Source organism: Branchiostoma lanceolatum, chromosome 7 (genome assembly GCF_035083965.1).
Source record: "Branchiostoma lanceolatum isolate klBraLanc5 chromosome 7, klBraLanc5.hap2, whole genome shotgun sequence".
NCBI lineage: Eukaryota > Metazoa > Chordata > Leptocardii > Amphioxiformes > Branchiostomatidae > Branchiostoma > Branchiostoma lanceolatum.
The window spans coordinates 18,954,259-18,979,544 of NC_089728.1; the positions used below are offsets into that span (position 1 = coordinate 18,954,259).

At 38.4% G+C, this 25,286-nt stretch overlaps 2 protein-coding genes across 6 annotated transcripts in view; one reads left to right on the forward strand and one right to left on the reverse strand.

Moving 5' to 3' along the window:
* LOC136438047 (ankyrin repeat domain-containing protein 12-like) overlaps nucleotides 1-22,985 on the reverse strand; it is a 39,716-nt gene extending 16,731 nt beyond the window's left edge. For 2 of the 5 annotated variants that reach the window (XM_066432698.1, XM_066432697.1), the window contains exons 1-5: nucleotides 22,897-22,985; nucleotides 12,601-12,751; nucleotides 8,622-8,724; nucleotides 3,776-3,916; nucleotides 2,110-2,301 (exon numbers count right to left, since the gene is read on the reverse strand). In XM_066432698.1, coding sequence (XP_066288795.1) covers nucleotides 2,110-2,301; nucleotides 3,776-3,916; nucleotides 8,622-8,724; nucleotides 12,601-12,735 — 571 coding nt within the window. In that variant the 5' untranslated portion in view covers nucleotides 12,736-12,751; nucleotides 22,897-22,985. Of the gene's footprint in view, nucleotides 1-2,109; nucleotides 2,302-3,766; nucleotides 3,917-8,621; nucleotides 8,725-12,600; nucleotides 12,752-22,825 lie in introns of all 5 variants that reach the window. The other 3 variants (XM_066432696.1, XM_066432694.1, XM_066432695.1) reach the window with 2 other exon arrangements.
* Nucleotides 22,986-23,166: 181 nt separating this feature from the next.
* LOC136438049 (mitochondrial inner membrane m-AAA protease component paraplegin-like) overlaps nucleotides 23,167-25,286 on the forward strand; it is a 30,336-nt gene continuing 28,216 nt past the window's right edge. The window contains exon 1 of the mRNA XM_066432701.1: nucleotides 23,167-23,526. Within this exon, the coding sequence (XP_066288798.1) occupies nucleotides 23,287-23,526 (240 nt within the window). The 5' untranslated portion in view covers nucleotides 23,167-23,286. The remainder of the gene's footprint in view (nucleotides 23,527-25,286) is intronic.

Below are 25,286 nucleotides of genomic sequence, written 5' to 3' on the forward strand. Positions count from 1 at the left end.
TCATGGAGATAATAAGTTTTCTACATGCATAATGAAGGCTTAAAACATTACATTCGCACATCTTCATATCTACTAATTGTCTGTGGTTATTAGAAAATCAATGGCTTTAATTAGGCAAGAACAATTCTTTTCTAACAAGAGTTCCACGACCTCATATCTCCATGAACAATTCTATTCATGCAAATTACTTAACACATTTGCATAATATATGCTTGGTCATAAACACCTTTATCTAACTTACATGTTGCAATATTGACCGTCCTATAATTTTCCAATTAGATGAATTATCGTGTTTTGCATTAATTATGCAAATTAGGAACTTTATTTGCATAATTGGTATCTGTTGATGCTCCACTTTCCATAAACTACATATGTTACATGTATTTGAGTCTGATAATGGAAAACACTGTAAATATGGATTTTCCTCATTAGCTATGCAAATTAAGTCACAATTAGCATAATTTGCACTTCATTATGTATATCTCTGTCTAAGCTACCTGCTTACTAAGTATCATATTGACAGTCCTATAATTTTCCAATTAGATGAGATATGGTGTTTTGCATTGATTATGCAAATTAGGAATTTATTTGCATAATTGGTATCTGCTGATGACCCACTTTCCATAAACTACATACGCTACATGTATTTCAGTCTGATAATGGAAAACACTGCAAATATAGGTTTTCCTCATTAGCTATGCAAATTAAGTCCCAATTAGCATAATTTGCACTCCATTGTGTATATCTCTATCTGAGCTACCTGCATACTAAATATCATGGAAATCCGTTGTTCCTTTGTTGAGTTATTGTCCTTAGAAGATTTTCACAAAAACGCCCCTGCAGTTTCAGAGGAAGCTGCTAGGGGGCCCAAACCTACACCACTTTTTTTATTACATCACAAGCTATCTGCCACCCAAAAATCAAGACCGCAGCACGTCCAGGTCAAAAGATACAAAAATTGCAGTTCTGCTGCAGTACCAAGGTCACATACCAGGGGGCCCAAAATCGACCTTAAATTTCGGCTTCACAACACCCGCCCACATCCCAAATATAAAATTAATCCATCAAGAGGTTCTTGAGTTATGCTGACTGGAGTGGTGCGGAAACACAAACATACACACATACACACATACACACATACACACACACACACAGACAGACACACCCAAAACAATATCTCCATTTTTCATGGAGATAATAACTGCTGACAATTAGTAGATATCAAGATGTACAAACAAACATTTATAGCTTTGACCATTATGCACATGGAAAACATAGTTTTATTGCAGTTGTATGTATCAAAGTGCTGTATTTTCTCTTTGAAAAAAATAACATTAGGGGCAATAAAATTTGATAACGTCATCAATATGGTCCAAATCATCATCTTTAGAATTTTTTCATACTCAGCTATCAATTATAATTCAGTACAACTACAGTTCTGGCTTAATTTAGTAGCAAAAAAAAAGGACAGTTTTTAGCTAGAGAGGAAACTTTTGGTAGAATCCAAGTAGATGTTGGAAGGTCATAACATTTGCTGGCCTCTCTGACAGTCCCTCACCAAGCCTCAACCTCAACCCCAACATCTGCTTGGAGATTAGTTAATATTTCTTCACAATGTAATGATACAGAAAATACCACAGGACTTGTCTTTGAGCCAAAGAGCCTACTAGTGAAACACCACAGCTTGATAAAGAAACATGGCAACAAAGCTAACAAGGCCACTCGGGTATCATGGAAGTGGTAAAGTATGGAAAATCTATGGTACTAAAAACTTCTCATGAGGACAGAATGAAGGGTTAACAGAATAACCGAATATGTCTCTGCTTAATCAAAACAAATTACACACACAGGAGCATGGTACTCCATACAGGACGGTTCTCTGAACAACAAATTGGTCATTAGCATTTTGCGCTGTCGCTAATGTCACTAAGTGTGTCATCTACAAAACATGAGCAATGTAAAGCCACATTTTAATGTGAATTTATAGTACTGCCAAATCACCATCCCACGATTGCCAGCCTGCGCATGAGTTATTGGTAATTTTGGCACCTAAGAGTCTCCCGGAAAAGAACGGATCAATAAGTTGACGCAGTGGAAGGGCAATCTTACCGGCAAAGTCCTTGGCATTGACCTCCGCACCCTGCTTGATGAGCTGTCTGAGCAAGTCCGCGTCTCCCTTGATGGCGGCCATGTGCAGTGGCGTCTCCCCGCGCTCGTTGCGCTTGTTGACCTTGTCGTTCTTCTTCTTGGCACTGCTCGGCTCCGAGGATCTTCTGTCGTTACTGGCACCGGAGGGCGAGCCTAGGGCAGGGAGAGCACCACGGGCTGAGAATTACGAGTAACCCTAGACGTCGTAAAAATTTTTATTGGCTCATCCCACTTTAATAACAGGTACTGAAGGGCAAGACTGCCAAGGTATCCACAATAAGTTGAGCTGAACTTGGCCCAGGGGCAGGCTATTAGCTAGCAAGGCGTCAGGGCATCTTATGGACGCCCCACAAGGAAATTAGATGCCCTCCTTTTGCAGGGGACACCCAGGGAACAACCTGTTTCCATGTTAATTTGGGCGAGGAACATGGACGTTTTGTTTCTGGCAAAAAGGCATTTTTCTGGAGTGGCTCAGTGAACATTATATTTTGTTTCTGGCAAAAAAGGAATTTTTCTGGAGTGGCTCAGTGTTATATGATCATATCATAATATTTGGATGGATTTTGACACTTCTAGCAAGGGAAACAAGGGAAACGTTGATCTTTGATACTATTTGACATACTCACACATATTGCCCCTATCAAACCAGCAAAAAAAACTGAGATATATCAGCCTCATGAGAGACAAAATCTTTTTTGTTTGATGCGCTAATGCCACATTGACATTTGGAAAATCACAACTGTCATGTTTTTCACCAGTAAAGTATAGCAAACACTTAACAACTGTTGTGAGTGAAGGTCACTAACTGTTTCCATAATCTTGCATCTTCCGGAAGCTCTTAGTCGCTAATGGTAAAATTGCTAAGAATAACTGTTAAGTGTAGAAGTTGCTAGGTGCTTGACACTCCTGTAACTTTTGGGTTTCAAGCTAAGGGCGAATGATGGTAAGTGCTTTCATACTCTTATAGCTTTAAGTACCTTTTAGACAGACTATTAGCTAGCAGGGCGTCAGGGCGTCTTTTGCACGCCCTACACTAAGAAAACAAAGAAATTATACACCTTCCTTTTGCAGGGGACACCCAGAGGACACCCTGTTTCCCTGGTAATTACATACACAGGTACATGTGTTCCCTACACACACACTGCTACCGTTTTTTTTTTCCCCGCATACCAGACACTGGGACAGCATTAAATTTGATTGACATGCAAAGCTACTGGGTAATTGTTAATTCAGAGTGCCAATTTGGTTAATTCTAGTCCCCCCTTTCTAATTTTGGAAGCCATGTCTATAAATCCTAGCTAAAAGCCTGTTTTAGGCTACTGTAATTCTTCTTTCTTTAATTGTAACTTTATGTGCACTAGTACTGTTTTCACGGTCACCTCTGTACCGTGAACTTATCATGAAAAAACCTGTTGTTACTATTTATGATTCCTTCACACATCCGTTCTGTAAATGACTTGTGGCCGCCGTGAAGTTAAAATTCAGTTGAAACGTTCATTTGCCTTACATTGTGAAATTTCGCTACCGTGAAGATAAAGTGAATTACAGTATAAATCCTAGCTAAAAGCCTGTTTTAGGCTATCAGAGAGACTAAAAGTTAGTAAGTGCTTTAACCAACCATTCCTACCTGGTGACCCAGATTCGGCTGCCGTCATCTGCATGATGAGCGCGAGCTGTTGACGCTCCGACAGCGGGATGGGGCGCGACGGCGTGCTGGCCGACGCATCGTCCCCGGTCTTCTTCCGCTTTCGCTCTGGCGTCTTCTTTTCTGTTGGATGAAAAACAAGGAAATGCTCATGAAACTATTTTATAGGGCATAAAATTCATTTTCGGAAAACAAGTGCACCTAACGGCCCAGCCAACCTATAAATTTAGGTGTAACCTAAAAATTTAGGTGCATCTAACCTACAAATTTAGGTGCACAGAAAATTGGGTGTACAACATAAAACAACATAGAATGTCAGCAAAACATAATTTCAACCCTTACTACCTTTATTGTAATTCTATAGCTTCTGATATTTCTGAATTTCAAGAATATTCAGTATATTACTAGTATACAATACAACTGTTAGTACCTTTACCCTATAGCCTACAAAAATATCTAGGTACATCAGCGCATCCACAGTAAAAAAAAAATTAGGTGCACAGCTCCAAATTGGGTGGACAAAAGTGCACATGCACCCAGCATTTTGACTCCGGGTGAACCTATGATATGTTCAAAATTTAGAATGCTTCAGAAGAGATACCTGTTTGTATCCTGTTACCATGGTAACCATAGTTTATGTTACATAGAGCTAACCAGGACCCCATCTGGACATGTTTCAGGTCAGCTACAAGGGGACAAAATTAATTGACCACCCAGCTGTCCACTACACAGTTGAGATTGCTTCTATATTTAGAGAAATTGGAATTGGACAAAAAGATTCAATCCCTATGGGACGAGAGAGTGTGTGTGTGTGTGTGTGTGTGTGTGTGTGTGTGTGTGTGTGTGTGTGTGTGTGTGTGTTTGTGTGTCTCTATGTATGCTTGAGTTTGCATCAACAAAAAAATGAAATACCCAAGGATGGGCGTGCTATATATTTGCGTGTGTGTGTGAAAGTTTGTGTATGTGTGTGTCTCTGCGTGTGTGTCTCTATGTATGCTTGAGTTTGCATCAACATCATTTAAAAATAATATGCAAATTCATTGAAGTGTACATCACTCCAAAATCCACTTAACCTTGGCAGAAAAGAAATTTCTGGAAGCAATTTTTTCATATCAATAAAACCTTATTAGGTCCCCTGACTGACAAAAAAATAACAGCATTGAGGTTGAACAGAATGGGGTCAGTGCTAATTCTCTGACTGCCTTGTTTTATTCGCATCCTCTTTATATATTCTGAATTGGTCAATGACAATTACAGGTACTAGAATAACATGGGACAACCAATGTCTTGTGGTATGAATTTCATGCCAATCTAGAACCAAAACCATTTTCTCAGTATAATTTTGAGATGCACTCTAACAATCGCCTTGCTACTCCATTCCTGGTTATTTTTGGCAAAGCCCTGATGGACTGATGCCATCAATTCCGTTCACGTCCACAATTGTGCAACGAGCAACTAAAAAGAACAGAAAAGCCCACAGAAGCCTTTTACTTAGGGTAACACTATGCTTGGACAGTTTTTTCCAGTTTCGTGAGTAAATGGCCCTCTGTTACTGTATCTCCATTAGTACATCAGAAGCCAAGCTGAGTGCATGAACATAATAGTAGTCATAGCTCGCTTCCTCTGCCACTGCTGTCTCTAAAAGCTTTCAGGGCTCAAAACTAGCTAATGTAGTTGTTTAGCACACATCAGTTGTAAAAGTGTAAGTCCGTAGCTTGTAGTTTTAAATCAGCTAGATTTGTTAACTCCAAGTGCAACATGGCCATTTGATGGCTTATGCACGGTTCTATAATTTCCGTTCTTCTAGCTAGGAAATATTTTGCATTGCCTTAAAAAATGTTTTGTAAACATGTACTCTATATGTATGATGTACATGTACTTAGTATTTTTGCATTACAAAATGTTACTCTGTAAAAATCTAAGTGCTTTAACCTTCTCTCTGCTGCCTAACTCTGACCCCGTTCATACTAAATCGCGCAAATCGCGAAATCGCGAAATCGCCCTGAGTCGCATTCCTTCACACCAGGGGTCGAACGAGCGCGAGTTGTAAAATCGCGTCCAACAGCTTGATAAACGGCGGACGCGTAATTCGATTGTCACCACTCTTACTGTTGTGTTCAATGACCTTCTTGTACTTCATCTTGAGTTTTTTTTACCTTTAATAGTGCGGCATTACTTCCATGTTTTCGCGTATTTGGCCAACTCAAGCAGTCGCCACTTCAGCGTACACGCTCTGGTTTCGGTGGGATCCCTTGAGTTTCTTCTGAATCCCCACATCCCTGAATATGGCCATCAGTACATGCGTTTTCGTCATTCCATACGCCAAAATCGCTGCCCGATTCTGACATATTTTCGCCGCATTCGGCGTAATATTCCAACAAGCTAGGAGGTAGATGAACATCGTATAATGAGCGGAAAGACTGAATTTGCAGATGACCCCTTGACCCATGACCGGGTCAATATGCAAAGTAAAGCGCCCAACGCGCATCAAGGCGATTTCGAGCGTTCATACTAAGTCAGAATGCAGGCAAATCGCGAGTAAACCACCTCCGGAGGTGGTTTCGCGGAAAGCGATTTCGGGCGATTTCAAATGCGATTTGGAGCGTTCATACTAAGTCACATTATCGCGATTTACGCGATTTCGCGATTTACGCGATTTAGTATGAACGGGGTCTCTGTAACCGATAGAGAATGGGGTGCCAAATGGCTACTTCAGTGAGCTAAAGGTTAAAAAAACTTAATTTCCGCCTGTGACGTCATAGTAAACATGGCAGCCAGGTCGGAACCTGGCACTGCGACTCACGAAAAATGTTCTTTCCAGAAGCAAGTTTATAGTGAATAATCATCGTAGAAAATCGTAGAAAAATAAGATTACAATTGCAAATTTTCATAATTTTTGCATCTAAGCTTCTCAAGAGAACAATTTTTGGCAGCCTTGTTTACCATGTTATTACAGTGGAAAGTAACTTGATTTAACCTGGCGGCAGGAGTCAAGGACTAGAAGTATGATTTGTAAGATTCAATGTTTAATAACATCAGAAGGGTGCATATTTTGTCCAAACGTCTATGTTCATTGAATTACACTTTCATGTCTGAATGTTATCAGGAAAAGTTGAATTTTGGTGACATGATAATTTCACCCCATTTGTCAAAAATGTACAAAAATATCTCATGTAATGTTACATCTTCTACTCTACTAGCAGCCTGCAAAAACTGTAAATGCATTTAAGTTTGCATTGTTTTAATTTTGCGGTAGGGCGAAAATGGAGTGTTCGCGCTGGTTTTAAGTTCACGTTTGAGACAATAATAAACAAGGGGGTAGGAGGGGAAAAAACATTGCTGTGGTTTTAAGTTCAAAGCGAAGAGCTTACCGCAAAAACCGCAAACATAAAACCACCGCGAACATTTCTGCATTTGCAGTATAGACATTTCAAATTAGTTAAACAACGTAAATATCCTACAAACACCAAACAAGATAATAAAACATATCCCCTCAAAAACTTTCCTTAATGGTTTGGCCCTATAGCTTTAGTACACCCCAATAGTAACCTAATTCTTAGCTACAATCACAGCACCGTACACTGTGTGGCTTTGTGTACTTTGTCAACAGCTGGCCAGGTGTTCTGCCAACAATAGCTTTTGTTTCGAGAGACCATGCCCTCCCTATGAACCCTAAAGCGATTGCTTTAAGCAAGCAATTCTTCCTTATTAGAAGAGAAAGCTATCAATAGGAACCACTCTGTATTATTATTCTACTGGCTTGCTTGTTGTAGAAACATCACAGGAAAAGACAACAAGAATCAATCTGACAGACAAGCTACAGCACAGCATACTGCAAATGCTGAAATTTTCAGTGGTTTTATGTTCACGGTTTTTGTGGTGACCTGTTTGCAGCAAACTGAAAACCACCACGAAAATGCTTGTTATTTCTTCTACTCACCCACCTATATGTTTCAACCATACTTAAAACCACCACGAACATGCCATTTTTCTTCCTAACTCGAAATTAAATCCCAGCGAACTTAAATACGGTTACCGTACTGTGTCAGCTTTTCAGCTACATTTTTTTTAAAAACTCATAGCTTTACGTCCAGTGTAAAGACAGAAATGAGTACATATGTAGAGGCTTGATTTTTGACAAATGACCTATATTCAGGCCAACAAAAACTGCTAGCATCATACACAGAAGATATCGGATATACGTCAACACTTGAACTCAAACTTAAACAAATTTCATGCTTACGTTCACGTATTCAGACGTGGCAAATGCACATCGGTATGTACGTGTTGACGGAAATGACATGCGTCCCCCATGACATCAGCAGTTTTTTGTAGCTCTGAATTTGTCTATTACTAAGAATGAATGTCAAACAGCAGGCATTAACCAGGACACTAATACCACTGGCAACTTGTTATCTAGTGCCTCTTATAATTCTGCTCCTAGTTACAAGTCGACCTTCGCAAAGGACATGATACAAAAGCCTTCAAAAAGCTAATTTCATTAAAGTGCATTCGCCATGCCTTGCGAAGGCCACGCAAATTTTATTTGTCGGACCTCTGCTCTTAAAAATAACACTTAATAAAAATATTAAATAAAAACAGAGCCTGAGGGCTGTATCTAACTGCAGACAGTTTCAGAAAGTGAATATACAGTTTTTCTCCCATCTTCCTGTTTTCAGCTTTCTTTATCTATATCTATATAGCCGCCATTCGGTATTACACACATCTTTACCACCATTTAAATCTCAACTTCAAATGTCCGATAAACAATGAAATAAATTGTTGTGGCCTAAGATAATAAAAAGAAGAATGTCAAAAGCCAACTCACCATCGCCCTCATCCAGGATGTTAGACACCATGAACAGCTTTCGTTTCGTGGCCTTGCTATCGCCACGTGACGAACCGTGAGACTTTGACGACGACGGCTTCTCCTAAAACGACGGGGATGAGGAGAGGAAATTAAACAGCGGGCCAGTATTTATCAATCAATATCGTACGTGGGCAGAGAGACACATGACCATGCAAATTACCGTAGAAGGAGAAAGCTATTACACCGTGTGCCGGTTGAAATTAGTTTTCCAATATACATGTCATGGGGGCAGGTTAGAGCTTTTGTAACGTGCTTGCTTCCCGTAAAAATTTACCCCCATTCCCAGCCTGTTACTGCTTGGATTTATCATGAAGTAATGAAACAGTTTTAAAGGCAACCAAAGCAATATTAGGGACCAAAAAATGGAAGTAAAAAAAATGCTGAAATCTTTATTGTAGTGACATTTATTAACACTTTTGAGTAATAACTTTTGTAAAAATGACCAGTTTAAAACCGTTCAAAAAAACATGCCATAGGATGATCCCCTTAGTTTTGCGAGCCTACAAAAACCTCTGGAATGATATTCAGTGAGTTCTCACGTCACAACGAAGTCACATTTTTGCATCATCGATGTCACTATATATTGTGATAGTGCTTTTTGAACTTATCATGTATAGAAATGACTAAATAAATTGACTTTCATAATCCGATTTTCGGGCCCTAATATTGCTTGGGTTTCCTTAAAGGCTAAAATAATAAATATTAAGCATGAAAAACAGTATTTCAATCCCAGATCTAAAATAAACCTACATTGTTTTATCATTACACTACCAGTGCCATTATGTATGCCCTAAATACTAGCTAAAATGAGAGTATCACACACAACAACAATGTATTATTCTAGCATAGAACATGGTCCAAAACCTGTTCCTTACTGCCATATTATTAAGCTCATAAATTCTACATAAATGACCCCCTTTTATTGCCAATAAACATGTTAATAAGATAAAAGATGACATTTTAGTACACATCAGTGTACATGTGCAATTGGGTTAGACAGCCCATTCAAGTAAAAAACTGACTCTTTTTCAGCAATATGTCCACTAGAATTACAAATCATACCAATATTTCCTTAGCAACAGCAACATATTTTTACCCTCATCTTTTCATGAATAAAGACGTATGCAAATTTCAGCAACATGTGCCATGGTTCAATTAGTTGGACTAATTATTCCATCAGATTGTATACCACAACACAATGATTACATGCAACGTTTCCTACATCATATTAAGTTTCTGCATTGAGATGCATTTCCATGTTCCCCAAAATCTAACAGATTTTCACCTATATTATCTTTGAAATTGAGAACAGCCAACCGCTATCTTGATACAGAATTCTGTGTCATCCGTAGCCTTATTAATATTATTATAGGGTTTGTATGATTAGATATTTGGAAAAGGAAATCTAGAGAAAAAGGACATGTTTTCTATAGGAAGGAAACATATTTAGCACAACAACAGTTTGAACAGCAGAACAATTAGTCAATACTTATAATTATGCATCTAGAAGTGACTAATATGATTTACATTTAGAATATGCTGTTGGGATCTAATTATGACCTTCCTTCGTGTTTCCTTCATTAACTACAAATCTTAATTACCAAACAGGTAAAAAAAAATCTCTAAATGCATCAGTAATACATTGGAAACGAAATTCAGCCAAGGACTCAAAAGCAGGAACCCTGTTTCTAAAAATATGCTTGGGTGAATACCTTAGGGAAAGGAGCCCAGTAGAACTGTCTTTGATGATATGTTGCTGTCTCCTTCCGCTAATGCACGTCTTATGAATTATGTATCCATATATACAGAATATGACTGTGGTGTATGCTGCATTTTTTTTTTTTTATTCAAAGAACATAACAGGATACAATAAGAGAACCATCCAACAATACCTGCTCATATACAAATAATAAGAAATCAGATATAATACTAGTAACCGAAATTTGGTAATGATCACATAATTCATCCAACAGAGATGAATTATGTAATGTAACTGAAGATTAAAGGCCCACTATGTAGGATTTTGGCACAAAAATTGAAAATATTATTGTGAACAAATCTTAATGTTAATGGCAGGTACTGACATGTACAACCTCTTTTCAGCATATTTTCTTCATTATTTTGTCTATTTTGGGTGTTTGTGAACTGTACAAAAATAGAATTCTACATCAAGATGTACCTTTAAGATCCCTGTCAGCGTTTAAATTCATGAAGCTCTAGATATGGAGGCAAAACAATATTGAGTTGTGCTATACCTATATTGCCATAGGGATGGTCTCAAAACTCATCATCATTTCAAAACAGGACAATTTACCAAAAGCCATAATTTTTCTAGAATATAGATCTAGAACTCAGAAGCCAGTTCTTAATAAAGTTAAAGTTTAGCACAAAGTAATTTTGTTGTGGAGGACAGCAAACACAGAATTTTCATCCAAGACGAGCAGAATAAACAAATTGTTTATGACTTAGCTCAAACAAACAAATTTTGAATAGGATGTAACTAATATTTAGAGCTCATCCCCAACTTAACTTGCAAGTTATACAACAGGCTTTTAGGGCTACCATTAGTTGTTAAAATGTTTTCTCCTCTGGAAGGCTGAAGAAGGTTACCCGGCCTGACCTTGCTTACTACATGTATTTTTGGTTTGTACACTTCAGATGTCCATGAAATAACACCCCGAGGCACATTTAATTTCTTCCAGTAGAATACAAAATGAGCAGTCTGGCTCTTCCAAAGAATAGAATATTGCAAACAGCCACTTTTAACCATAATCAGCATACTGAACTATCTTAAGTATTGTGGAATAATGAGAGAAATGCATAGAGTGATATCGGTGGGGGATAAAATCATATTTGTTTCTGACTGGCCCAATATTTCTGACTTTTGAAATATCTGTAGGGAATTGCAAAGTCCATTAAAATAATATGGCACAATTGTAACTATAATTATAACATAACTATAAACTCAACTGCCTACCTTAAAACTTCAATCAGTAATTCTATAGCTAATTTCAAAATTTCAATACATCAAACAAAGTACAATAGAGGTTCTACCGCTTTTTCTGATTTTCAAATTTCAAGAATATTCTGTATACTAGTGTACAATAGTATCTTTACCCTCTAGCCTACAAAAATATCTAGGTGCACTGGTGCACCCAGTCAAAAATTAGGTGCACAGCTTCAATTTTGGGTGCACAAAAGTGCACATACACCCAGTATTTCAAGCCCTGATATTGCATCTACATTGTAATAATTCGTAGGCTGTGTACCTCCTAGCATTAGCAAGAGGCCCCAAATGTCCTAACCTGGTAGAATCCTGTTGTATGGCTGATTACCTTCTCAATATTGTTCATATACTGGACTAAAAAGGAGAGTGGTTGCATGTAGCTCTGAATGGTGTCTGGATCAGTGAAGACGAGACAAACTCAGCCTATGGTTGGAAAGTAAAGTTTCAATCACGCATTCGAACATCCACAGGGTTCTCCCCAGACTTGCTAGTTCAGCACCGCTGTACTGCCTTCCAAATTTAGGCTGTTTTTCCCTAACGTCCAACTTTGAATGGACCTACACACAGGTTATTCTAAAGAGGGGGAACAGGGGCGCGGCACCCAAATGCTCTAAACCACGATTTTCGGTGAGTTCTCACGTCACAACGACATCGTATTTTTGCATCAATGGATGTTGCTATGATAGCGTTGTTTGAACTAATCATGTATAGAAATGACTAAATAAAATGATTTTCAACATCAGATTTTCGGGCCGTAATATTGCTTGGATTTCCTTTAAAACTCCACATTATGGAACAAGGAAACCACCACTTTACCACCACCACACCCACCACTTTACCACCACCACACACCCCACTCCCCCCACCACCCCCCCCTCCCCGGTTGCACCGCTCCCTCACGATGCTTGCAATGAATAAACTCACGCTTACCTTTTTCTGTGTGGATGTTGCAGGTTCTGCCTCGGAGGCGGAGGAGTCCTCCCCCTTGTGATCTGGGGTGCTGGAACCAGGCTTGGCAGCTTTCTTCATGTCTTTCTTCCCGCCAGGCTTCGGCCCCAGCATCATTCAGTAAAATAAATCCCTGCAGAAAAAAAATTCTCATGAGTAATTGTGTACTTTAATTCAAAGGAATAACAATTTTAGTGATACTTAAGCATCTTGTTGGCCTCCTAGCTAGTGGCGCCATGTTGCCATGTTTGGCCCAGAACCCAGAGGTGCTGGGTTCAAATCCCGTGACAGGTCACCGATGTTGTGCCCTTGGGAAAGGCACTTTACACGACTTTCCTCACTCCACCCAGGTGTAAAAATGGGTACCTGACTTCGGTTGGGGAGTAGCGGAAGGAGAGGGTTGGGCTCCGACTTCAAATACTGTGCCCATAATACACAAGCCATAGCGAATCCGCATTGCACTACTAGCTAACAAAAAAGCGTTATGCTTTGTCCTCAGTCTGAGTTTCGACCGCTTTACGACCTTTCTACAATGTTATAAAAGCCAGAATACGACAGATGGTATCATAAGAAACATTGGGTAGTAAAATACACTTGCCATAAGGCACCTCTAAAAAAATCAAGAAAATTCACTTGTCTTGTTTACCACTACTGCTAAATTGATTATTTCAGTCTTATATCCAATTAGAATACACAAAAGATACAATACAAACTAATGCACATTTCAGCCATGTCAGGTGCAAAGTACGGCAAGTCGGTAAGTCTACGCAATTTCCACTTTCAGCAAAATCTTTTGAAGCAGCGGATCAATAAGGCCGCCGCACTGTATCTAGGTTAGTGCTAAAGATCCTCACCAAAGGCTGAAACTATAATTTCCTGTCTACATGGTCTCGGGGCTAAAAAAAAAACTTAAGACGCAAAATGCAAATGCTGACACAGTTCTTTAAGACTCAATAACAGATAAGACATGTGTATTTTAAAGGGGGTGTGCGCTAGTCAATACTTGTAAAAACCACCTTTTATATCTAGTATGTTTGCTTGAAGATATGGACAGCTTTGAAATTTTCATTCTCTACTTGACTTACAGAATATTATGAATCAACATCACAAGAAAGATAGGCAAAATGATAATAATATGCTCTGTAGTGATTAATCTAAATCTTATTGTCTAGCTAGGATACCACCCCAGCATTTCATGACAGGGATATGGCCCGATGCCAAATAATCATATTTTTCATGGCCATCTTGAGAGTATCATTCAGTTGAGGTGAAGCATTATGACTCATACACGTACAGCCGAGATGTTGAGAGGCAGTCAGGGATTTTCCTTGCACAACCATGCATTCTTACCGCAGAATTTTAAAGCCAGAATTGCTGGGAATATCACAATCTATATTCTGTTCAGGAATAAGGATTCTAACACTGTGTTATGCTTTAGAAAGCTCCCCAAATAAGGCTGTTGTGTGGGATATTCAAACACTGCACAGCCCCCTCAAAGAGGCCACAACCACCTGATAGATCCAAGGAAGACCCCCTTTAGGACCCCTTTCTTCCACCTTACAGGGTGCCCCACAGGTGTTCTACCCTATCTCAGCAAAGCCACTTTGTTGCTAAAACAAAGTCCATGAAGGACTGCTTTGGTTGGACTTGGTTCAAGCCAGCCTCTTGGAAAGGGCACCTCGGCAATAGGGGTCAAGGACAGGATTACCCTGGGGATGCACAGACACGCCAGTCACATGATGACAATATTTCTCACGGTCTTAAAGGCCCACTATGTAGGAATCGGACAATACAGAAAGTACATTTTCGGACCATTTCTTTGTATGGTAAGTTAAATCAACCGTATAGCACTGCATACCGATATTCAGGGAGAGAAATTGCAACATCATTACACCATACAAACATGAAACCTACTGGTGGCCAGAATGTTGTTGTTTACAAAAAGAAGGGTCTATTTCGGGATGGTGTTTCTCACTTAGAGGACCTTGTACAGGTTGTTTTTACACAAGTAACAAACACAAAATATTAGGAAATATCATTAGGAATACAAAATAATGATGCAAATATGCTAAAAAAACTGTTGTTCATGTCATTCACATGAAAGTTTTGCTCTTGAGAATATTTTCAAATTTGGGGCCCAAATCTTACTTAATGTACCTTTAACAGAGTGAATGTGTCAATGACAACACTTACAGTGAGAAATTATTGTGACTTGGCATGAAGGGAAAAGGGCAGAATAAAAGGGAAAGGGCAAAATGAAAGGGAAAGGGTAGAAATTCTACAGCAATGACAATCCAGGTGTCACATGAAAGGACAAAGGGGAGAAACATTTTCATTGACAGCAGGCTACATTTATAAAACCTTCTTGAAAAAAAGCAATTTTATTTACTTTGTATAATGTATGCCAATTTCAACTAGCAGAATATGATGCAAGTATTACTGTAAATACAGAAATGTTTGCGGTGGTTTTATGTTTGCGGTAAGCTCTTTGCCGCAAACTTAAAACCACCACAAATTTTTCCCCCCTCCTACACCATTGTCTACTATTGTCTCAAACACAAACTTAAAACTACCGCAAACACTCCATTTTCTCCCTATCGCAAAATTAAAACCACACGAACTTAAATGCATTTACAGTATTTCAATCCGTGGTTTAATTTTTCCCCAGTATCTCAAAACAAAACATTGGCTATGAAATATATCTTGATAAACTACAACCTTACATGCAAATATTTTGTATCAAATTATGAAGCTGGTGGCGTTTTCATTTGATAAAAGAATATCCAATGCTGAAGAAATATTCAACAGAAACAGAAATGTACCCGCCCTTAGAAGCCTAAGGTTTTTGAAATACAAATTACGTAATGGTAATCTCGACATGGCTTCGATTCAAGGTGGACACCAATTACTCTAATCTAATTATTCACAGACATGTTAGGACAAGATAATGTATTCTCAGTCGATGTCAATGCATGTAATTTCCTTCAAACCCCAGTGGTACCTTTGCTTTCCTTCAGTACCTGACAAATGTGCAACGTTTGAAAGACCTGTTGTATAATAGAAATGTAAAACTGGTTTTTCTACAATATCTGTGTGTGAAAGGAAGAAAGAAATTGTCTAGATCCAAGAAGTCATTTTAATTTGTTAAATAATAATGAAAAAAGTAGTTAGTCTGTTATGAAATCACATTTTTCCGTCTAAATCACAACAGTCAAGGATTGAATGATAATGAGTGAATCCATTCCAAAGACATAGCAGGAAATGGGACAAAAATGTATACTGTAATTCTTGTTTCTTTCATTGTAACTTTATGTTTACTGTTTTATCATCGCCGTGAAAAAACTGTTGTTATTGTTCGTTTACTTGCCGCCACTGTGAAGTTAAAAGTCAGTGAGAACGTCCATTTTCCTAACACCGTGAAATTTTGCTACAACGAAGATTAAGTGAAGTACAGTATCATTAAGCTTTCTGACAAACAACACAAGAAAGAAGTTCAGATGTGCCACAAACTGATGTTCTATTTCACATCTTTCAGTTTACCTGTCAGAATTGTCCCACAGGACTATTCCTTCATTAACAATTTCCCATGGGGTATCCATGTTTTTCTTCCTTGTCCCAGAAAATGCAATTGACACCTTCTAATGATTGATTATACGACATTCTACCCAATCCACTGGTGTAGGAATGAAATTCCTTAGCGCAGGTGTGGACGTAAAAAAACGACATCTCCTGGTGGCTGGGTTTCAAACCCGGGACCACTGGTATGCACGTAATTGTACCTCATCCTTCTTTGCTTGAGGAGAAAGTGTATTTGCTAGTCCAGCACACATTGAAATTGGGATAGGTCCAATGGTTCAAGTGAGGACAAGAAAAATTGACTTCCAATACCACAGATTTAGCTGCACCAAGACAGCCGGGATCCCAGGAAAATCATACATCGAGATATAACATGTTGGTAATATCTCTTTTGATATCATAATAATTATTAATATGTGAAGAAACAAGTAGAAGTCAGGATTATGTGAGTTAATTTTACCTTTTAACAACATTGCTGTCTAAGAACTGTATAAATGAAAAACATCACAAAAATCATTGATACACACATAAGATTGGATCCAAAAATAGGTCCAGTAGATCAATAGACTTTGCTACACACACATATACATGTAACCCCTGGCATGGCCATGTCATACTGTAATATAAAGCCTAGGAAAAAATGTTGTGTTTTCGGTTACCTGACTGACCCTAGCGAAACCCTGCCAACTCTAGCAAATACCTCCCGGCCCTAGCCTTTTTTGGGGGTCGAACGCTTGCAAGGACATAAAATTTTCAATCTGAGATCTGAGTTATGAAAATTAAGAATAGAATCCAAGTAGAAGTGCATATGTTCCGAAAGACTTCGTGTAATAGAAACCCTGTAAGTGTAATATTAAATATACAGTGTAAGAAAGTCCACGCTAATAAATGAATACCTCAAATGAATCTTGCCATCTTTGCTTCCATACTGTCCTACCTGCATACCAAGCTCCAAAAATCTTTCATCCTCAAATTGATTCTTTATCATCTTATTTCATAGCCGCAAAAAAAATCACAAACAGAATAGATATATTTTAGTATTTGGACCATCATACACTGGGCTCGAAATACTGGGTGCATATGCACCTGTGTGCACCAAAATTGAAGCTGTGCACCTAATTTTTCACTGTGGGTGCACCACTGCACCTAGATATTTTGTTAGGCTATAAGGTAAATGCAATATTATATATACAAAATATTCTTGAAATCTATATATCAGAAAAAGCAATATAAGTTATAACCTTTGTTGTACTTTGTTTGATGTATTACATGTACTTCTTTAGAATTTTGAAGTGAGCTATAGAATTTCAGGGTTTGTAAAATACGTTTTGCTGACATTCTATTTTACTTCGTGTCGTGCACCCAAAATTCTGTCTGTGCACCTAAATTTTCAGGCACCAATTCCCAAAAATGAATTTCAATCCCTGATACATGTCACGAACAGATCTGTGAATACATGAATGTATGACTAGACGGTGCATTGAGCTTTCCTACTGGAATAAAGGCAGTCCCGGCCAGTCTATTCACTCGAGTCAAGAACCCTGTCAGCTGACCTGGCTGATCTACATAAACAGCGACCTCATTTTCACCTTACGGCTTAAAATATTCGTATTAATCTGTACTTAATTTAATCTTTTTAAAAAGCTAACGGTTTCAGTTCAGCCTCCTAGAAATCTTTTCTAAGGTCATTTCAGCTGTAATTTTGCTGGATGTGATAATACAGCACTTGCATGCATGTGATATAACATCACCTTTTTTAGTAGGAAAAAACACCTGTTTTCATCTAGGGATTTGTCTATCCCTTTGAGACAACACTTTTTTTTCAGGTAGAGTTTAGGTAATTAGGTCATATCCACAGGGGTGAACAACATAATATCCGCACTCAAAGAACACGTAGGCCATTTACCTATAAATAGAAAAATCTAAGTCCTTTTCTCATGTAACAGCAGGATAATATCTACAGGGTTTCATTTTATCAATACGCAGTTAATTATGTATACTGTGTCAATCAAATTTGAATCCTATTTTTGTGTATCGGAAGTTATTCACGTCACAGTACAGTTATTTCAGTGAGAGGCAAACTGAAGATATACATTTCACCACAAGGTCCATATTGTTGAAGTATCCTGGTAAAAAAAACATGGCTGTTTTAGTATCAAAGTCCAATGTGTTTTGAGGCTTACAAGACATGTGTACACACACAGTGTTTGGCAAGAGCACTATGTATAACCATACAAATATACCACTACTAGGTGGGAGGCCAATTCACATACGAACGACAAATCTACGCCTTTACTAAAAATGAAAATGATAACAAATTCATATATACCTGCTCAAAGTGAATCCTCTTCCCACAGTAGATTCTGGTCATACTTCATTTAAAATCTTTATTGAACGATAAATGTAATAAAAAACAAAATATTGCACACGACCAAGGCCACCTACGCTTCAGAATATTAATGGAGACATCTAGACTAAAGGTTGAATGACCTTCCCCAAGCTGCATTGAAAGCCCATATCCGGATCTAGATGGATAAACAATCAATGACTAAAGTCTAAACAGGGCCCAAAATATACAATTTTGCATATGCTGAATGCACTCATCATTTAGGACAAATCAACAAATCAATCAACATATCATTATGCTTGTGTTAGATTGATAATTCATATGCAAGACCTTTAGAAGGGTATGGTAACATTAGATACACAGGGTTTAAAATCCCTAGCTACCAGACTGTAATATAAAAAGGAAAAGGTTCGAAGTTTGATGTTGAGATCTGTTTTTCGGGCACATTCCAATATGCAGAAACTGTAGTACAGATGTTGCTATCCTAAGCTCTAACCACACTTCCTTTTCTAGATAAAATGGGATTCAAGTCTGTGTAGTTTATTCTAGACCAAGCTAAGAAATGACCAAGCAATGTTTTTTTCATAATATCCAAAATAAAGATAAGTAAATCTACTTTCCTGTCTTAAATCTTAATTTCTCCATGTTATTATTATCAGACAATGTATCATTAATCAGTATGCGTGAATGTAGCAGCTACAAACACCTGTACTGTCCGTTGTTACATATAGATGCACCTGGGTTAAAGTGGGCCCCACAAAAAAATGTTAACGCTTGAGCCAGTGCAATACGAGCACCTATAAGCTGATAAAAAATTCTGACAGAAAGTCCCATTTTTGTTATGAGAAAAGACGATTTCCAACCCTAAATTGCCATGGTAACTCTAATATCCAAGAGAAATAAATTATACATTTATGTAACTGCAACACCATTTACATCCTTCGTATATACGATATATATTGTATGGAAGGAAAAAAAAAATTTCATAACAAAAAGCCTGACGTATGAAAACACCTTTTCAAATGCTGAGGCTTATGACACAAATCCTGACTTTCAGTGTGTTGTAATGTATGGCCAAGACATAATCTCCCTAGGAGTTGCTTTCTGTTAACGGCCCCTTTCTGTATTATCTGACCTTTTCAATATTCTGACAGACACCTGCATGTGGTTGTACATTAAAAACGAACTCAACGTTGACAACAAAATGTGGGTAATTGATATATATGGCTTCTTTTGCAGTTTTGTGTGCTGTCTGCAAATACGAAAATACTGTCCCACCAAAACTTATTCATTGTACGTAGAAAATGCACCAGCCACTATATCATTTGAAAATTGTTGCGCTGAACTCGAATCAAGCAAGCCTATCACACCCAAATCGGAACAAGCTCATTTGGAATATCCAAGCAGCTCCCACTAACATAAACCGGTAAAACCAACACACTGGATGAACAGTGGACTTTGTCCTACAGAAAACCACATCAAACAAGTTATACAAATTCCTGTTTTTGTTTCCTATTCACCACTAGACTCTGAAGTCATTTTGGATGCAGCCAATATGTGTATGCCGCACATCATTATCCCTACCACTAGCACTGAGGGCTGAGATCAATTCGCTGCTTGACACTTGTTGCGTTATCAATATCTGTAAATGTCATAGAAAATGTGTCAAGGACCCAATAACTAGAGCTAAGGGCCACATTGATTTTGGGCGGGACAATTTTTGTTGCAATGTCTTAAATAGGTTTCCCGTTTTGATGGCGACAACGATTTATTTCGAGGAGAAAAATTGGACAAATGGCGATTCGAAATGCATAGACAACAGGCTATCACCCGAGGGAGCATGTTGATGAGCATTTTCACAGGAAGGACATTTTTCTCTTCTGTATTTGTATCTGGTAGTGTTTTTTGGCACAAATTAATTGAAACATATATGTGTATGGTGATTGGCTCCTTATTTCTGTGATATAGATTTAAAGCTGTATACCGGCTAGGGTTGTGTAGCTAACCCTGTACCTGTTCCTGTATAATTGTTTAGGTATAGGTACAGACCTGGACATTAGGTGTACTTGTAGCTATGCCTGAACAAAATAAAGGACTAAGTGGATAAATCCAATGTCAGAGATGACAATTTTATACCTGAGAATTAAGAAAATTTGTGAATACCTATAATTTTTCTAAGATTAGAATATATGTAAATCCTCAAAGAAAGATGACAATTTACCACTAAAAAGATAGTTGTTTATATGTATAACTTACAGATAATTGACCAAACTTATCTAGGTCCATGTCCAGGACTGGACCTGTACCTTAACCACTGTACCTGTACCTGAAAATTGTTCAGGTATACATGCCTTTACTATATAGCTAGTACAACCTACATTCCCTAAAACTTTACCTTAAGTTTAGGAAGAGACTATGAGTGTAACATATTATTTCAATCTGATGCCGTGTGACAATGGTCAGTGTATATATTTTTCACTAGCTAGCAAAAGCACTGTCCACCAAGAATTTATCTTTATATATACATGCATGCAAAAGAACAATGCTATATATGCATGTTGATACTAGTTTACACGCTACTAGAAGCCTCATATTACAAAAGGAACCAAAAGGAATACATAATTCATATCTCTTGAAAAAGAAGCAGGCATTATGATTTAAAACATTTAATATCTGTGTTACCGGATTTGACCTATTATCCTATAATATTTCAAAACTTGAAAAATCCCTTTTACTTCCAACAAAGATCTTTTCTGTTAATGAAATTATTGAATCTAAAACTTCTATGATAATCTTAGAAGGTAAATTTACAACCAGATCACAAAATCTGTAAAAAATTGCTTCTCTAAAATCTTTGGTGCATTGTGCAGTGGACGTGGATTATTTATGGTACACAATGTACCAGTTGGTGCCTAGTACGATTCGTGACATTACAATAGCCTTTTCAAAATACTCCATTTATGTATTATGTGATAACACCTTTACTTGTACAACATTCTTGCTAGACTAAAGACGATTCGTGATTACCACTAAAGAACTCTTGCAAATATCAGTCGAACGAATCTCGTGAAAAGAGATGCAGACGTTGCAAGATCTGAGCTAAAAACCACGACCTCCTAGAAAATTATGCAGTAACCTTGAAAGAAATTATCCCAATCTAGGACATTATCAAACACCTGCAGTTGCAAATGCAACAGGTTTAAGTTAGACTCTACCAGTCTCCCCCGGTCGCTGGGAAAATAGTAGAAATTGGCCAAATAGAGTCAAATGTCTCTCCGTAGCCAACTCCCTTCAAACATTTGACTCTATTTGGCCAATTTCTACTATTTTCCCAGCGACCGGGGGAGACTGGTAGAGTCTAGGTTTAAGTATGGTACGTGCTTTAACGGATTACCACAAAACTAGAGGGTGCGAACTTCAATCTATGATGATTCTTTGGGTATTGTGTTTTCATATTTTTCTGTATATGCGTTACAGCGGCAAAGATGATACGTGCATATTTTGAAGACAAATATTCACACTCGCTGACCAATTCTTACAGTTCATATCATATTTGGATTTATATTTTCATTATATTCAAGAGGAACATATAAAGAATTATGACAATTTGTGATTGTCTACAACTTCTATAACCTTCTAATCAGTTTAGAAATGTTAGTCTGTTTACAGATGTACGAACAAGACAGTGCAGTCTGTAAAATTATCAGACGACATCATCAAACGAAAAATGCGAGGGAAAAAATCTGACCTACTGTCTTTTTATACACCTTGTGCAAGCAATAAAACGAATATAGTTCATTTAAGACGACAGCCACTCCCACTTAGAGCTTCCCTATTACTTCTAGATCGATTTCTGAGACAATTTTAAGACGTAGAGAGACCAGAGAGGTCAAGAAGAGGTATACAGGTAGGGGGGAAGGGCCAGCTAGGTACGTGTTATCGTGCAAACACAGAAAAAATGGCGTCACTTAGATACACTGCCAGGTCACATTGAGGCCAAATACGCCTTATACAACCCCTTATATACTGCTAAGTTTCCTCAAAATATCACCTAAGATGTCTTAAGACATCGTTTGTATGATTAAGGGCGTTGTAAGGTGTCTATGGTTGATGTTTAAGGCACAAACAGGGCGAGTGTACGACGAAGGTTGTACAACATCGCTTCAAAAACATGGGAGCTTGTTTCCAAGGATGCCCCCAGTTGTTACGCTCTCATTCTCCTTAAAGACACCGCCGATTCCTTGCATAATTTCCCAGAAGGTTCTTAAGATGATCAAGACTTACCTGGTGTCGTTATTATCCCCCTGTTTTGTCTCCAATAATGATAATATTGGAAATATTAAAAGGATCCTTACTTGGAAGCTGGCGCGTCGGCTTTTCCGCGGGCGAAACCCTGATGGTAATTGGTTTGTCGCCGTCACGTGATGACTCGTGCCGAGCCGAGATGGCACGAGATCTCTGATTGGTCCATCCGTGTAAAAATGAAACGTCACTGTAAGTTTTTATCAATATTTGTGCATAATCTATATATTTTTCATAACTCAGATATAATTTTATTGTATAAATCATTATATAACACGCTAAATTTAAAATTCTGGCAATTTCGTTGAATAATTTTATTAATCCCATGATGCTCTCGCAGAAAATGGCTGCCGCCTGTGACTGACTGACGACGAAGATTACGGAATATTTTTACACAAATTTTACTTTATTACGTCGACGTACTCGTCCCGTTCCTTCACAAAATGGCGTACCGTCTACTATCATCGTCTCAGACGTCTTACTTGCGTCAGTTCGGACGAAATTTGTTGAGAAATGTGGGAAGAAGTGAGGCAAGATTGCGTCAGGCGAGTTCTACTTCCACTCGTTACGTAAACAGGTCGTTCAACCTCTCGGACTTGCAAAACAGTTTAATTCCGTGTCTAGAATGTACTACAAACAGACTGGGACAAAGGACAACGGCAAGACTGAACAGATATGTACAGGTTTGTATGGTTATCCGTTTCATATTTTATTTTTCTAGATATTAAACCATTTGCAGTTGTAAGGAACGTTATGGAATCATGTTTACGTTATGCAAATGACTTACACAATAGGAATAGATTGTTGGATAACTCAGGCGAGGGTGAATATCACTTCTTGTTTATACATTTAGATAATATATGCAATGTATATAGGAAAGGTTATTGATATTTGTATCAAAAATATAATTGAAGGAACTAGTCATGCTAGAAATCATATGTTCTGCCCCTGTAAAAAATAAAATTATTAAATAATCTAATATGATTTTGCAGCACCTGAATTTGGAAGCAAATTGGAAATTAAGGGTTAATGGCAGTGTTCTCGCCAGCGCCCGTCCTCCCGTCATTTGACGGGTTTTTGTCGCTCATGACGGACAAAATTTTTGCTCAACCCGTCATTTTTAATGGACAAAATCGGTGTGTAAAGATATTTAGATAGAGCTTATAATTTTCAAAAACTCCAGAGGATCAGCGGAAGTTTGTGACGAGGGCAATCTAGATCATTTCTAATGCCCCGGCTGGCGACAACCCCAGCAACACACAGAGAGCGGCGTGGTGGTTGCTAGAAATATTTGTTGGCCGCCGAAAACTGACGGCGTCATGCGCCGCCCTCCCCACTACAGTTTTGGCCGGTCGCATCAGGCTGACGTTTATTTCTGTAATCTATGTACAGTATTAAAGTTTTAAGCCGCGGCGGCTGAGTTCTTCCCGCAAGAAATGGTAAACAGGCGTCAGATAATCTACCAATCACAGCGCGCGTCTCCGTCGCGTCAAGAAAAAACGACCAATGACATGCGAGTCTTGCTACTCGCGAGATTTCAGCTCTGCGTGAATTTGCGAGATGTTAGGGGAATGGCGGGAATCGCAAGGAGCGCACGACGAAGCGGCTGTTGGAAGGCTTGAATCGACAACTTTTGAACACATTCAGTGCAGTTACCGGAGAAATTAACCGCGGAAAACATGGGACAAAAAATTGGACGTCTTCATTGCGTTCTTTCTCAAAGTAGGGTGTCAAATTCCTCATTACGTTCAATATTTACAGGGCGCATACGGAACAAGTGTTGAAAAGTTGTGTTTTATTTTTGCCGACTTATTCTGTGTGCATTTTTGTAGGACGTAGCTGATACGTAATAAAGTTTTGTTGCGCTAAATTGTCTTTTCTTTGCCGATTGTATACAACATAGAAGTGTAGCTTGTGTGTGAAGTTGTGAACATTCGATATTTCCGCGATGACGGCACGCCTCCCAAAAAAATTAAGCCTGAAACATTTGGGTAATTTTTCACCGAAAGAGATGTCATTAAACTAAGCTTATTCTAGCAGGAAATTTGCCCCTCAAAATGCAGGAAATAGCGTTTCAGAGGGTCTAGATCTCAAAATTTTCCAGGGGAGAATACCCCCGGACCCCCCTAGAATGGTCACGCCTCCGGCGCGACGCCTCGCGCCTTCGGCGCTCGATATGTTCTTCCCCGAAACAAAATTTAAATGACGGGTAAAAATTTCAGGCTGGCGAGAACACTGGTTAATGGTATCTTGGCGTTGTGGTTTAAGCTATAGCACTGCAACCCAAATTATGCAAATTCTTGTACCTGTTTGTGGGTGTGATAAGTATGCGGTGAAGTGACCCTGAAAACCACAAACTTGTAATTAAGAATACCACAGATATTTCAATGCTGTCAGACATACCTTATTTTCATATGATGCATCCACATGTCTTACAGTATAC